At 37.8% G+C, this 16,604-nt stretch overlaps 1 protein-coding gene across 2 annotated transcripts in view; it reads left to right on the top strand.

Moving 5' to 3' along the window:
• col11a1a (collagen, type XI, alpha 1a) overlaps positions 1-16,604 on the top strand; it is a 193,780-nt gene that overhangs the window by 170,851 nt on the left and 6,325 nt on the right. For both annotated transcript variants that reach the window (XM_057824244.1, XM_057824243.1), the window contains 10 exons: positions 3,090-3,143; positions 3,284-3,337; positions 3,954-4,061; positions 8,724-8,777; positions 8,858-8,893; positions 8,983-9,036; positions 9,112-9,358; positions 9,476-9,588; positions 10,825-10,893; positions 15,820-16,053. In XM_057824244.1, coding sequence (XP_057680227.1) covers positions 3,090-3,143; positions 3,284-3,337; positions 3,954-4,061; positions 8,724-8,777; positions 8,858-8,893; positions 8,983-9,036; positions 9,112-9,358; positions 9,476-9,588; positions 10,825-10,893; positions 15,820-16,053 — 1,023 coding nt within the window. The remainder of the gene's footprint in view (positions 1-3,089; positions 3,144-3,283; positions 3,338-3,953; positions 4,062-8,723; positions 8,778-8,857; positions 8,894-8,982; positions 9,037-9,111; positions 9,359-9,475; positions 9,589-10,824; positions 10,894-15,819; positions 16,054-16,604) is intronic.

The following is a 16,604-nucleotide window of genomic DNA, read 5'->3' as shown; positions in this document are numbered from 1 at the left end:
CTGCCTTAGAAAATGTAATTCATCTTACTTACATTAATAGGATGCAATTTACTTAATATTTTCAAGTTTTAAGGACTCAAATTAACCTTAATAAATGGATTGCTGTAATTTATTTATTTTGAGTTTGCAGTACTTAAAATAACTCAAATGAATTAGATTACAGTAACTAATTTATTGTGAGCTTCCAGTGCTGAAGTGATAACTTAGTTAGCTTTAGTGCTGCTCATTGATCATCTGCAGGTGACCTTCCTTTCATTTTTACCTGAAATAATTCTACAATAAAAACAGCTCATGCTAGTTTAATTAATAACACATTTTCAAACGGTAATGACCCTATTACCCCCAAATAAATCAAGAGAGAACACTCAATGGATTACCTCAGTGGAATTAAACTATTTTAAAATGCTAAACAATGCATTTAAGACACAAGAGACATTGGCTCTTGACACACTGCTGAATGTTTTGTTAATGCTTGGTGTTAAATGAACAATCAGTAGTGTAACCAGAGCTCTCTTCAACACCTTCACATCGATTTCGTAAGTAAATATTGTGGCGAGCAACGTGGAGAAGAATGACAGAGACTGGCATTTTTTTTTTTTTTTTAACACTTGCTGTTCTTGTGCCACATACACTAGTAACAACACACTTTATTAAACAGAACATACATAACATAAATCAGTAATCACTACTCTCAGTCATGGTTGCCACAGCTACCCATCAACCATTACGCCTGAACAGATAAATAGCACGGTACACGCTACAATATTTTACTCTTTTATAAAGTGTCACGTTGCCATATACAACAAGGCAACGTGACAGTATAAAGAGTAAAATATTTACTAACCAAATCGATGTGAAGTGAGTCAAGTAAGTGAAGGTGCTAAAGAGAGCTCTGGTTGAAGGTGCAGTTCACCGTGGACATGTGCGGGAATGTTTTGGTGTCAGAAATCATGAAATAGACGAGGCGGATCTGCACGTCTGAAAGAACGCCTAAAGAACACTGGGCACAAAACATTTTTTTCTAATTTGACTTAACTGAGATGTATCAAGTTAGGCATTTTTCCAGCTCCAGATTACTACTTACTTATTAAAAATTAGTGTTCACAACAGGTTGATAAAAATTGAATTTGCTTCACTTATCATATTTAATTAAGTTGTATATTAGCATTTACAGTGATATAATTTTTCGGCACTTACTTGTAATTTTAAGATACTTTTTGGTCACTTCTTGTAAATTCTAGTTCATTTCCTGTTTTTTTTTTTTCGGGCATTTACAGAGTGTTTCCTGTTGATTTTGGCACATTTCCAGGTTGCTTCCTGTTGATTTCGTCTGATTTTCTTTTGGTTTGAGGTCATTTTTGGGTGGTCACTTCCTTGTCAACTCATTGGCTTCCATTGACGGTGCTCAACATCCAATCCATTTTGACTCGGAGGGGTCGAAGGAACAAATGTTATTGCTGACACGGAAGTGAGCCAAGTGCAGTAGTCCACGCCAGGGGCGCTGGCAGGGATTTTGCGCCCCATGAAAAGATATCACTTTGGGCCCCACCACCAGTGCCGGGACACACACACACATTTAGAGTATCAACTACTTAATTTCCTGCATTTTGGTGAATCTTCACACACATATTTGTGAATTTTCTGCATTTAAGATGAAAATATATTTGTGTAAACATACAGCGTATAGAGCAATAATGAATAGACTGATATCATCTATAAGAAATGTTCTGAAATGTACTTTTACAATGTAAATATATATTACCGTAATGAATGACTTAGAATAAATGTTTTGTCTGAAATGTACTTTTACAATGTAAATATATATTACCGTAATGAATGACTTAGAATAAATGTTTTGTTTTAACTTAACTATACTACAGTATATATTACAGTATACAGTATACAACTGTTTTAGCATGAAGCGCTTGCTAAGGGTTTGCCTGCTGTATTGATTAAATGTAAGCTAAAAGTGGAGCAAACACTAGCTAGCAAACAATTACAGTATTTCATTATGGAGTAGGCTTAGCCCCATCTGGATCTCCACTATAGGCTACAGCTCATCATGTTTGATGACAAACTAAATTCAATAAATTCTTGACAAACTGGATTCAAACCGTTATTAAAAAAGAAAATTTACACACCAACTTTCATCGTCTAGGATACCAAAAAATGCCGTCGTTATTTGGAATTTATGTTTTTGAATAGGTGAATATCGCTCATTGAGGCCGGGAAAAACCCGTATTTCTTGCGGAGTGAGCTGGGACCTCGCTTCAGAGCTCTGTAATAGACATCGTGAGGTTCCAGATGGGTCTGGAGTGGGCTAAGATAACAGGTTAATTTTTGGCACTGCACTGACACAAGACACCAACCTTCCTTTGTGAAGTACTTTGTCACATCCTGTTGGCCTTTTCTACCCCTCTCCTGTTTTGCTTTCTTTTCTTTCCTCTTTTGATAACCCGATTTTTGTTTTGAAAACATTTCTGCAGTACCGCGCACTCCGAGTCATTGACTGGTGTAAATGCGCACCGCTGCTCCTGGTCTGATCGAAGGAAGAGCCGACCAAACCAGCTAATGAAAATCCGGGGGTTGGGGTGGGGGGCAGGCAATTCATATGCTCTCTGGGTGTTTACTTTTTGCCAAAAACAAAACAAGAAAAAGAAACCCTTCGTTTTCTTCCTATTGAAATTATAATGATTAATATTTTAATTTGCAAACGGTTACCTAATGTTCTAATTTTCTTTGTGGGCCCCGTCAGGGCATGGGCCCTTAGAATCAAAATCACTTTTCACCCCTATACGGTGCCCCTGGTCCACGCACTCGATCACACAAATCTACTGTCAGGCAGAACAACCCAATGGGCCAGGTTGAACCCCCACTTCAGGTCCACGGGTCGTACATTTGACACCCCTGGTCCAAAGGAAATCGAGTAACTCCTTTCAGGCACAAGCATAGTATGAAATAAGTTCAAAATGTTCAATGACTTTCCAGTCAGTTAAAAATAATGAAGTACAATATCTAGATATTTCTAGTCATAGAAAATGAGGGGGTGGGTAAATACAATGGCCCTAATACTGTCATGTTTTTCACAGGGTGAGCAAGGACTCCCCGGTGCCTCAGGACAAGATGGCCCACCTGGACCTATGGTTAGTACATCTGACTTTGGAAAGAGGATGAGAAGGTCTTGGCTCTTTAGTCTTCATCATTCTGTTCATTGAAATTAATAAATGACCTTTCAGTCATTCTTTTTTCAGCTTCTCATCATTTAATATCTACTTTTGCTCAGGGTCCTCCTGGACTTCCTGGTCTGAAAGGTGACCCAGGTTCCAAGGGTGAAAAGGTAACAGTGGCACCCTGACTTAATTTTTCCCACAAGCAGATGGCACAACATTCTTATGTCTTTGAGAAAGCTCAAAACTAATATATTTAAGAATAATAAATAATGCACAAATTATTATTTTTTAAACCAAAGTGGCTACTGAAGGCTAAACCTGAATGAGATTCAATAGTGTGATGTACAGGAACACTCTAATCGTATCCTCTTTTCTTCTGTTGAATTTGCTGGTGAAATATAAGTAGTGAGAATATTGTGACAGCCCACATTATTCCATCAAAATTGCCTCCCACACACTGACACAACTGCCTGAGACAGAGCAGTTTAAAAGTACTGTGTGAGGAAAAGTGTTGTGTTTTATCTCGCTTTAAATGCATAGTGTCTGGTTAGAGCATAACAGTTTCAAAACCATTATGGCTGTACTTCAAACTGGTCTTTTTATTTTTTTTAACGTAACAATATCCATGAATTTAAATGCTAATGAAATGTCAGCTTTTATAACCCTATGCATAGTTTTCCGTATAGTTTGTGGAAGGAGGACAGTCATAGTTTTGGCTGAATAGCCTAAGTAAAAAGGGTGTTTTTGTGGCTTTGCTTTAAAATATGCATATATCAATTTCAGGGACATCCAGGTTTGATCGGTTTGATCGGACCTCCTGGTGAACAAGGAGAGAAGGGAGACCGAGGTTTGCCTGGACCACAAGGGTCATCTGGCAACAAAGGAGATGGTGTAAGTAGTTTATGTCCAGTACCAAAAGCTGTCAGTTTTTATCATGTACTGATACATACTGATTTAATAGGAAACGATAGAAAAATGTCTTGGGACAAATCTTCAGTACACATTATCTACTCGTCAATAAGGTTGAATGTTGCAAATTAGGTGAATTTGCAACCGTGTTGTTTTTGGCAGCTCTTTTAGTTTTTGTCTCTTAGTCTTTTGGACGAAAATACTTATTAGTCTTAGTCATATTGTAGTCATTTCAAAAGGTTTTCGTCTCGTTTTAGTCAATGAAACCTCATACAAATTTCGTCTAGTTTTAGGGCGCTTTCAGATTAGACCAAGAGGAACAGCAACAACACTTGCAAGGGACTTTTTGAAAAGGTTCAGCGTTCACACTGCGCCAACCAAACTTTTCGAGTAGCATCACGTGGTTGAAAGGCGCACTTATTGATGGGAGGGGAGGGAGATATTTGCACGTAATGTAACATACATTAAGTCGCCACTCCGCCAGTGGTGTTGTCACTCCCTCTCGACTTGATGCCGAGCAAATTGGAGTATATAAAAAATGCAAAAGGGAAAATTAAACCGCAAAAGGGAACCACGTGGTACCCCACGTTACACAGGCACACAATCGCTCTCCCTTTCGTGACTTTTTGGACAGTCAAATTGGCGCCACTTTCAGGAGAGCAAGACAAGACTCATGAGACATCCCAAGAGGCTCCACCTGTCACTCTCACACGGAACAGCATGCAAAACACAAATGCCACATTAAGACCCGATTCTGTGCATCAAATGGAACGGCCATGGTTAATCGTCTGTCATCTTGCCATTGTTGATTTTGAATAGCCTGTACTTTCGCCTCCAAGGATGCACTGTGTTTCGCGTCACAGATTAGAGCATCACACCTCCACGCTGTAACACCGTACATAAAGTAGCAAAAGCGTACCCTGCTCCAGTTGCATTCACAAGCAAAGCGGGGTGCGCTTAAAGCGGACCGAGACCCATGATTTCTGAGCGGACCAGATTTTGTTTGTTTAATCTGAACATTTTGGATGCACGTTCACATTTACAAAACAAAGCATTTTATCTGAGAAAAAGAACTCTGGTCCATTTATAACTGACCAAAAAGTGCTAGTGTGAAAGCACCTTTAGTCGACAGTTATTCAAAATGATTTCATCTGTAAAATTCAAAGGTTTTGGTCCAAGAATAAATACAGGTTTCCAAAAATTTCAAATGAACATAGACAGATGAGCACATATTGTAGCGTCTACAGTACAGGAACAACAACAACTTTGTGATGATAATGCATACTTAGCAGGAAAAGAAGCACATTATTTTCAATTAAAACTACCTAAAAGCCACAAACTGTATGTAAAAAAAAAAAAGAAAAAAAAAAGTTGTCCGAGCGTTTAGCATCCTCTAGACCAGTGGTTCTTAACCTTGCTAAAGGTACCGAACCCCACAAGTTTCACATGTGAAGTCACCAAACCCGTCGGATTTAGACAATCATGATTTTTTTTTAAATATCAAAACCAATATATCTAAGCTAGCAAGCTACTAATTTAGCAAATTCCCTTTCAAAATTATTTTCATTTTGACAGCATGTTTTATAAACAGGTCAAAATTTGAGACCATGCTGCCCATTGGTCTGTTGTATTCCCTCATACCGAGTGCAAATCCACCTTCCACTGAGCAAACCAGTTCCTCCTCCCGTGTGATGGAGGACTAGCAGTTAAAATAAATGGATTAAGAATGTAAATTGGGAGCAAGCCAGTCCAAAAGCTCTGTGTTTCTTTTACCTTCGCCGAACCCATTAGACTTACTCACATAACCCCTGGGGTTCGATCGAACCCAGGTTAAGAACCCCTGTTCTAGACCAGTGTTTTTCAACCAGTGTGCCACGAAACACTAGTGTGCCGTGAGAGATCGTCAGGTGTGCCGCGACAAATGATCTAATATTGGATTTTTTTTTTTTTTAACGTCGTCAGGTGGAGTTGCAGTTGGAAGGAAGAAGTAGGTAGAAGGTCGCGGTCGTGTGCAGATGAGCGAGGCATTGCTCGTGTCGCATTCAAAAACGGCTCGGATTTCTAGCCTTCAGCCACCGTGCTGTCCGCGACATAGTGGACCCCAGCACGTCTCCTGTACATCACTTGATTAGAATCGTCAGGTGTCGATACACACGGAAATGTCCTTTCCATTTTACCCATATGTAACGACCCTCAATCCTCTCCGTGTTTTATTCCAACACTTTGACAGCGAGGACAGCAAGGTGGCTGATGGCTAGAAATCCGAGAAGTTCGTGAATGCGACACAAGCAGCTACCAACAGCGCCATAGTGCCAAGCAAGCTTAAACCTAATTTCCAAACGAAACACCCATCGCTTCAAAACTAGTCGATGGACTATTTTGTTCTCCTTCGTGAAAACACAGAAACAGGCAATTTTTTTTTTTTTTTTTTAGAAAAACAACAAAGGTATATGAGAAGGCCCTCAAAGCTAGTTACCATGTTGCTGAACTTGTTGCTTAATCCAAAAAGTCCCACACTGCGGCAGATACATTAATATTACCTCCCTGCAAAGCCATTGCCAGCGACATGGTCGGCCCTGATGCGGTTAAAGACATTGCTAAAGTCCCCTTGTCTGATCATTTTGATCTTTTCAAGCCTAACTGCTGCTAAAACATAAAAACAGAGCGAATGAGATTTGTTAAAGATTCCTGCCAGCATATTGGCTTTGTGTTCATCTAAACAGGCTCAATTTTCACACTGAGTAAGTATAAATATTGAGAAATTATTTTATAAATAAATATATTGTACAGAAAGTAAGTTTGGAACATTTTTGGTTGCTGGTGTGCTGTGAGATTTTTTCCAATGTGAAAATGTGCCGTAACTCAGAGGGTTAAAAAAAAACAATGCTCTAGACGAACTGACCATAAAAGCCAAGTCACTCTGCTTTAAACTGGTCAGTGTTTTAAGAGGACGCTCATCATTCTGAAGCTAATGCTAACGCGAATGCTACACTGATGCTAGGAGTTACATTTAGCATCTGATGATCACTCAGCACAGACCTTTAAAGGCTAAAGCAACATTGCGTATTCTCTTTTTCCAAGATAAGAAAACAAATCTTACTGTGTTTCCAAACAAGCTAGGCGGAGCACAGCCTGGCTGGAGATACATCCTTAACTCTCGTGAGGGAGGGAGAGGCTCAGCACAACTCACATGAGTGACATACAGTACTCTATGTACAATATGAAATGTCACGCATTGTGAACATATGACAAAAATGATGTCACATTTTCATCTCGGCATTGTCTCGTCAGATGAAAACTGGCATTTGTCTCGTTATGTTCTAGTCTCCTGAGCCACCTTTTCAGCTTGTCATCGTCATGAAGAAAATTGTTCGTCGCCGAAATATTTTCATTATCGTCATTGTTGACAAAAACAACACTGATTTTCAAGTTCCATGACATGTTTTTACTAGGCATGTGCCTGTATGATATTCTGATGGTATGATAACCTTAAGCCAAAATATCACGGTTTCACGGTATGTCCGTATTTCAATTACAGCTCTAAAATGTGTTACTTTGAAATATTTTGGTTTAAAAAAAAGAAATCCATTGAACATGATTTTTTTTTCTAAACAAATTGGAAAAAACACCACATGTTTTACCACCACTAGACACACTAAACACACTGGAGTTAACTCTCGTAGCTGGTGGGAAATGTTCATGACAGTGTTTAACAACCTTTAATTTTGTATAAGTGCAAAATCATATCGGAGGTATTGTCTCCCTGGCAGCCACCCTCCGCAAAAATGTTTATATGTCGGTTGGCCCTCGTCCTGTAAGCCGCAGGTGTCTGTAACTTTTCTGTAGCCGAAGTCTTCCCATACCAGCAATTTTGTTTTCTTTAATAGGGGCAAAAGTTCAGGAGTTTCACCTCCTCCAGCCATCGGTTAGCACAGCTGACTCACTGACACTGAGCATGATTTCTCCATTTATTTTTGGGACATAAAAAATAGCTAATACCTAGAGACGGTATGACGGAATTTTTTTGCAGTTATGGAACCTTGACATTTTCATACCACGGTACACCTTGAAACCAGTAATCGGCACATGTCTTGTTTTTACGTCACTAAATAAGGCATTGCTAGATAATTTAGATGCAGAAGACGAACTGTTGGTCCGGACCTGAACACAAATCAAAAGTCCCTGTAAAGTAAAAATGAATGTGTCCTGTAGATTTGACGCACCGCAAAGAGAATTGTTGAGAAGCCTACTGCATTTGAATGAATACAAAAACTGTTAAGTACATAAAATTTGTGAAAAATTAAGTTATTATCTCATTTGCACACACTGCTCAATAGTTTACATTGGCATATACAATAGCATCGTTCTTATGCCTACATATCAGTATTTGTCTGAGCATGTCACTGCAGCCGTTCTAGCCATACACAAACTCATCTTAAATGTGCAAAATTTAAGGGGAAGAAAATATCATCCACATACATAATTCATAACACAATACTTGTAAGCTGACAACCATTCAGTGTCTGTATTCATACCATACACTGATCTGGCTTTTGACTCTCTCATTACTTGAGTCTTACAATAATACTACTCATCCTCACTTTTTCTTTAATGCATGGCTGCTTCTGTTTTATCTTTCGTTAGGGTATCAGTGGATCAGCAGGTCCTCTCGGGCCCCCTGGCCCCCCTGGCTTACCTGTAAGTTTTTTCAGTGATTGGATTGTTGAGATTTCCAAGGTGTAAATACCAAACTGATGTCCCTGTTTTACCTCATTCAGGGTCCTCAAGGTCCAAAAGGAGCTAAGGGTTCATCGGTAAGAACAAAAAGTTTAAATAAATAAATGAATTGACCTAATTAATGTGTCAGCTTTAACTAAATTAACCCGATTCATGAATCTCTCAGGGTCCAGCTGGTGCCAAAGGAGACACGGGTGCCATTGGTCCACCAGGTCCTCCTGTGAGTAAATCACAATTACACAGTTGTGTTTTTAGAAACAATTCCCATCTTAGATGTAAAAAATACACCCTATAGGGTCCGCCCGGCGAGGTCATCCAGCCACTGCCTGTCCGCTCCCCCAAGAAGACCAAGCGCTCCAGCAACATGCAGTCCGATGCAGCCGGTACCTTCATGGACTACGGCGAGGGCATGGAGGACATCTTTGGCTCACTCAACAACCTTAAACAGGATATTGAGCGTATGAAATACCCAATGGGCACGCAGAACAACCCAGCTAGAACGTGTAAAGATCTTCAACTCTGCCACCCAGAGTTCCCTGATGGTAGGTCCAAAAAGGAAAACGGAAGTCAAGTTGAACACAAGGGGTTGTTTTGTTTAGATGTACACTACTACATATTTATACGGCTGCCATTAGCCAAGTGTTTTTGTTTCCGCTTAGGTGAATACTGGATTGATCCAAACCAAGGTTGCTCAGGGGATTCTTTCAAAGTCTACTGTAACTTTACAGCTGGAGGAGAAACATGCATTTATCCGGATAACAAGTCCAATGGGGTAAGTTGCTTTGTGTTGATACCCGTGATGTTTTCCTCTGCAATCCTATCATGGCATGTTTCATCAGCAGTCTGAGTTTATGACTGACTAAAAGCATTTGCCTCAGGGTGAAAGTACTATGTGGTATCAATAAAAAGCAGTATCTAAACAAAATCTGAATTGTATACTGGAATTAATATATGGCGGAAAACACTCAGGAGACTTGAAGTTCCGCTCTGAGACCCCAATTTGGCCAAGTTTCAAAATTGTCCGATATGCATGTGTGATACATCATTGGAAAGCATAAAATCTAAATTTTCTTGGGGAAGAAATTTTGAACTGGAGGGCATTTAAAAAAAAAAAAACACAAAAAAAAACATTTTTTTTTAAAACAGCAAAACCCTAACTGGAGTTGAGAGAGCATGTGAGAGCAGAATTAAAGATGCCATGATCTTAACCAGATATTATCTCATACTTATCTCGTTTCGATCCAAAACCTCCATGTAGCATGTATCACTGAGTGTCAAGACACAGCTGTAAATGGCCACAGATGGATTTTTGGGGGAATTTATGGGTGAAACATGGTAATAGAACAAGGGTCGCGATGCAGAAATCGCAGACATCAAGGAGTGGTCGAGAATTTCATTTTCATATAATTTACCCTTTTAAATGTTTTTTTTTTTCAATTTTTCTTTGTTTGGATCGATTATTTATCGCCAAAATATTGGGGAAAATCCGACAGAAATGAAAAAAAAAAAAATACAATTAAGCGGTAGTTATGAGGTAGATATCCGTGACTTTTTTATAGACGCCAATTTTTGCATTGTGACGTCATTTGTTTGAAAAGTATAAAATATGCGAGTGAATAATTTTTTTAAAGTCTTTTTTTTTTTTTTTAAACAAAATATTGGACATCAATTAATGATTCTAAGGTAAAAATGACAGACATTTTGAATAAGAAATATAATTACTTACCTTCTTTTTATGGCTGGATTGAAACAAAAGCGGTTGCACGACATCTGTAAACGGGGGTCTCCAGGGTAAAACGGACAAATTAAAAATAGTTCGGGGGCTTAATGCGACATGAATCTGCTATTGCAGTATATTAGACATATTGTTCTATCAAACACAACAGCTCTTTTGGCTTAAAATACTGTAGTTTATTTTAAAGATGGGTGCAAGAGCAGAAACTGCTTTTTCAGTCTTGTCTGTGTTTTCCGCCAAATTCAAAAATGTTTGTGTCTTTATTTTCTACAGGTCAGAATATCCTCATGGCCTAAAGAAGTACCTGGGTCATGGTACAGTGAATTCAAGCGTGGTAAAATAGTAAGTGTTTTGTCTTGCTTTGTTTGAGCCAATCTTTTTGTTGTTGAAGTGCAATAACATGTTAATTAGGGCTGCAACTAAAGACTATTTTTATAATTGATTATTTGGGCGATTCATTAAACTATTAGTCGATTAATAGGATAAATGTCACTTTTTTCAATTACCTTCACAATTTAACTTGAATCTGTCTTAGGCTTGTTGTAAGTAACCAGTGGTGGATGAAGCACTCGCTTTTTTTACTTAAGTAAAAGGACAGATACTTAGTCTTTTGGACTTTTTCACTCAACTAAAAGTTCAAGTATCTGAGAAAAATTTACTCAAGTCAAAGCAGAAAAGTACTTGCTTTAAAATTCTCAAGTAAAAAGTAAAAGTGTTTTTTTCCCGATGCAAAAATGTGATAAAAATACTGTATATATATTTTATATTTTAAAGATAATTATATAACCGTGCAGAATGGAAAAAAGTAATAAAAATGACTGCGCTGTAAACAAAAGCTTAAAGTGTATACGAAACCCTGAATGAAATCTTAAATAGCATTATTATTGGAATTATATTATTATATATTATTATATTATCATATTTTGAGGCAAATTAAATTACATACAACAATGGGGCATAGCGCAGATGATAAGAAATCAGTCTTTGAATCTGCCGTTCAGCCCCGACTGTCATCGTAGCACTCCGGCGCCTCCTATTGGTGATGATGTCACTGGAGTAACAAATTCAGTGAATTTAACATTGCGCACAATACAGGAGGAAGTGTTTTCAAGCTATTCTGGTTAAAGTATGGATCTTTTGAACAATATTGTCGATCCAAAATCCAAAAAACTTCAGCCAAAACAAATGTGGCTGCTGGGTGAAGCGTTCAACCGCTGATTGTGCATCCGACTTCTTCCTCAATCTGAAACTCTGGACGAAAGTCACTCATTTTCATGGCACTGGATTCAAAAAGTTGAATAAACATATCGATTGCGTCCGCACAAAGCCAAGCGGCCTATTTCATTCAGGAGCATAAAATACTGCCTGTAATATGAAATAAACATGCTTTTTCCTGTCATATACCCTTTAACGAGTTCAAAAAAACTCCAAAATGTATCTTAATTGCAAATTGCAAGCAAATATCATGTGCATACCCCCACCTGAGAGTACAAGAGTGTGCAGCACCCACTTTAAGGCGCGCTACTCTCACTGTTGTTGTTTTTTATTGGCCAATATTTTGTTCATCTGCTTAATCTTACTTGTACTCATGTTGCTCCCTCTAGTGCTCAATAACGCTATAATTGCACAGGGCTTATTGATTGCATTGGAGGCATGAAAACGAAACTATCAATTCACAATGAGCGAAAAACAAACAAAAGTAAGGTTTAACACAAGCGACAGTTTGAAAAGTAGTGGAGTAAAAAGTACAGATACGTACCGGAAAATGTAGTGAAGTAAAATTACATAGTACCTTTTCATATTTGTACTCAAATAGATACAGATACACAAAAATGAACTTAAGTATTTACTTTGTTACATTCCACCACTGTAAGTAACAATGAAGACAATATGAATGACTATTTCCTTGGGAAAATATTTTATTGCAGCTTACTGACTTAACTTTACTGTAGTCTACAACTGTATTGTTTTAAGTACATAAAACCTGTTAAGGTTTATAAAGGTTCTGAGTATTAAAAAAAGTGCTGCTGATTACAGTTTTTCTTATGGGCAAAGTGCTCATATAAATGTTATCAATAACTCATTTCCTTTAAACAAGCTAAACAACAATAGCGAATAAGGAGGAGGCAGACTGTAATGAATCAACTTTCTTTATCAAACAGTTGTTCATAAATACAATACCACTTTCAAAGCACACGCTCTTGTATGACAATTTGCAGTTTAGACTCTAAGCTGTTATATGAATAGGTTTATGTGTGTGGTTTCTTTATTAAAAAAAAAAAGAAATGAGACGACTTTACAATCTAACAAAAACTCAATTCCTAATAAGCTTCTCCAAAACACAATACAAACGGACACTTAAAACACTATTTAGCATAATTGCTAACTAGCTTAGCGCTCCATGCTAAGTGGTAACATCTCATCAACAAAGAATACATACAATACAATTGTTTTCAATTACTCACCTCTGACGGAGGCATAATGGATCTAACAACACAAAAGACAATATAACGCTGGACACCTGGTAATATTATTGATTCAGCAACCCAACAGTAGCAGTTGCAGCAGTGAACTCTCTCTCTCTCTTGCTCAAATCACTGGCACATGCGCGCGCAGCCTCACATTACCCCCAAACAAATGAGACCAGCAAAAATCGATTGTAAAATTAGTTGGCAACTAATTTATGAATCGATTTTAATCGATTAGTTGTTGCAGTCTTAATGTTTATTGTATTTATACGAAAGAGGATTGGGGCAACTGAAGAACAGAAAAAAAACTTTACTCTCAGAATTCTGACTTTTATTCTCAGAATCTTGGCCAGCCTCTTTTCCCCTCCAGTGGACCTAATCCCTTCTATTTATGTATCACTTTTGTGCAACCAAAATCAAATCAATATATTTCCAAATTTTAAACCTTCTTTTATCCAGTCAGCTACATTATCTATATAAACTGAAGCCATTACTAATGAACTCAAACAGTATGAAATTACTTCAGATTCCTCTTTCCTACTACTACTTTATACTGTGAACAAGTGCAGCTTCTAGTGTAAAAAATAAATAAATAAATGTTTCACTAAGCTTGTGCACAATACACAATGTTGAATGCAATTTCACTTCAGAGTCATGAAAACACCGGACCGTTAAAATACCACCGTCGGCCTTTTTTTTGTCCTTGAACACGTAAAAATGTCCTGTCATAACCAACACATGTACTGCTCAATCAAACTGGTGTCCTGTGCGTTGCTAGAGGACACGGTTTACAAGACTGTTTCACACACAGTAAATATGCAACTTTTAAAAGGTGTTCTTTTAAAACTTAGTTTGTTTGAGCTATTGCATTTTGTGTTGTTTCATGCGTATTATTTATGCGGAAAACACTCAGGTGACTTGAAGTTCCACTCTGAGACCCCCAATCTGGCCAAATTTCAAAATTGTCTGATATTCATATGTGATACATGTTTGGAAAGTTTAAAATCTCAATTTTCCGTGGGAAGAAAATTTTTGAACAGGAGGGCATTTTTAAAGAAAAAAAAAAAAACCTATCCAGCACGCAAGAGCAGAATTACAGAGATATTATCGCGTACTTGTTTCAATTCAAAAACTCCATGTAACATATATCACTGAGTGTCAAGACACAGCTGTGAATGGCCACAGCTGGATTTTTGGGGGATTTTATGGGTGAAACATGGTAATATAACAAGGGTCGCGATGCAGAAATCGCAAACATCAAGGAGTGGTCGAGATGTTCTATGTCATATATTTACCCTTTAAAATTGTTTTTTCTTTTTCAATTTTTCTTTGTTTGGATCGATTATTTATCATCTAAAATATTATGAGAAAATGCGTCAGTAACAAAAAAAAAAATACAATTAAGCGATAGTTATGAGGTTGATATCCGTGACTTTTTTACAGACACCAGTTTTTTTATTGTGACGTCATTTGTTTAAAAGTTTAAAATATGTGAGTGAATAATTTTTTAAAGTTGTTTATTTTTAAACTAAATATTAGACATCAATTAATGATTCTAAGCTAAAAATGACAGACATTTTGAATAATAAATATAATTAATTACCTTCATTTTTTTGGCTGGGTTGAAACAAAAGCGGTTGCGCGACGTCTGTAAACAGGGGTTTTCCAGGGTAAAACGGACAAATTTAAAATAGTTCGGGGGCTTAATGCGCCATTGATCTGCTATGGCAGCATATACCGTAATTTCTGGACTATAAGGCGCACCTGACCATAAGCCGCCAGCCACCAAATTTGACATGAAAACGGCATTTGTTCATAGATAAGCCGCACTGGACTATAAGCCGCAGTTGTCCTCATTGTATTATGGGATATTTACACCAAAAGATATTAACTGGTAACACTTCATTTGAAATTGGCATCATAAGACTGTCATGAAACCAAATGAACCACCATTAAGCCTTGAACCAATTTGGTGCAAAGCCTTACTGTTTTAAAAATCTTCATTTGGCCATCACTGCTCCCTTGGGGGAGACAGTCAACCTCTGCTGCCACCTGCTGTCAACACTGTTGTCATCCAACATTCCTCCTAGCATGCATTGTGGCGCTACAGATTTAAAAACAATCAAAAATCATGTTTTGTCCTAATTATTTCTTCATTTACTGTTCCATTTGTTTCATTAATTGCTAGTTATGGTATTTGGTAACATATTCTTGGATGGTGGTGTCATAATATTGTCATAATTATTACATGACACTGTCATAGGCATTATTGAATGCTTATAATAGATGTCGGTTAGTGTCATCCAGCAAATTATCTCACTTTTGAATGGACGTAAAAGATCTGAGCTGGACATAAATGGAGTTAGTGACATAATATGCAACATGACACATTTTGACATCTGTCATAATAATTCAGTAATGCCCATTATAGAGTCGTGTCATGTCATAATTATGACGTTCTTATGACAGTCTTATGATGCCGCTGTCAAACAAAGTGTTACCTATTAACCCAAATAAATCATCAAATAAGCCCCACTGAACTATAAGCCGCAGGATTCAAAATGAGGGAAAAAAGTAGCGGCTTATAGTCCGAAAATTAGGGTAGACATATTGTTCTATTAAACACACCAGTTCTTTTGGCTTAAAATACAGCAGTTCCTTTTAAAGAGGAGTACAAGAGCAGAAACTGCTTGTCTTGTCTGTGTTTTCCGCCATATATTGAAACAATGTTGAGTTTTCGAAAACCTTAGCCATTTTATATATAGTCAATGGCTTACACGCTTCTTTGCTCTTCCCGCAGCTTTCCTACGTCGACTCAGAAGGCAACTCAATTAACATGGTGCAGATGACCTTCCTCAGACTACTGACAGCCTCAGCTAGGCAAAACTTCACCTACAGTTGCCACCAGTCTGTAGCATGGCATGATGCCACCAGTGACAGCTATGACAAGTCGCTGCGCTTCCTGGGTGCTAATGATGAAGAGATGTCTTACGATAACAACCCTTACATCAAGGCCCTCTCAGACGGATGTGCGGTAAGGCCCATCTGTTTAAACAGACGCAGGTCCATTTCCTACTGCAAGATAATTATAAGTAGAGCTTCAATTGATGGTTAAGACATTAATTTGCATGGTGCTGTGTTAGTATTCTCAAACGCATCCCATGTGATCTCTTGTAGCCACTCCAAGTGTAAAACTATAGAACTCCTTCACAGATGCATTTCCACTTATAGAAACATAATCTAAAAAAAAATCAGGAACTCACATTGTATGATTTTTCAATAATCTATTTGTAATTTACTGGGGTTCATAAGTATTTGTACCCCTGAGAAAATCTGTGCTAATATTTAGTGCAGATGCCTTTGTTTGCAATTACAGAGGTCAGACGTTTTCTGTAGTTCTTCACCAGGTTTTCACAGATGGAAACAGGGATTTTGGCCCATTCCTCTACATAAATCCTCTCTAGAGCTGTCAGGTTTTAAGGATGTCATTGAGAAACACAAAGTATCAGCTCCATCCAAAGATTTTCTATTGGATTGAGGTCTGGAGACTGGGTAAGCCTCTATAGAACCTTGATATACTTTTTA

This window comes from Corythoichthys intestinalis, chromosome 20 (assembly GCF_030265065.1).
Source record: "Corythoichthys intestinalis isolate RoL2023-P3 chromosome 20, ASM3026506v1, whole genome shotgun sequence".
Taxonomy (NCBI): domain Eukaryota; kingdom Metazoa; phylum Chordata; class Actinopteri; order Syngnathiformes; family Syngnathidae; genus Corythoichthys; species Corythoichthys intestinalis.
Note: the sequence above shows the minus strand (reverse complement) of the source record. Positions and strands in the feature narration are given on the sequence as shown.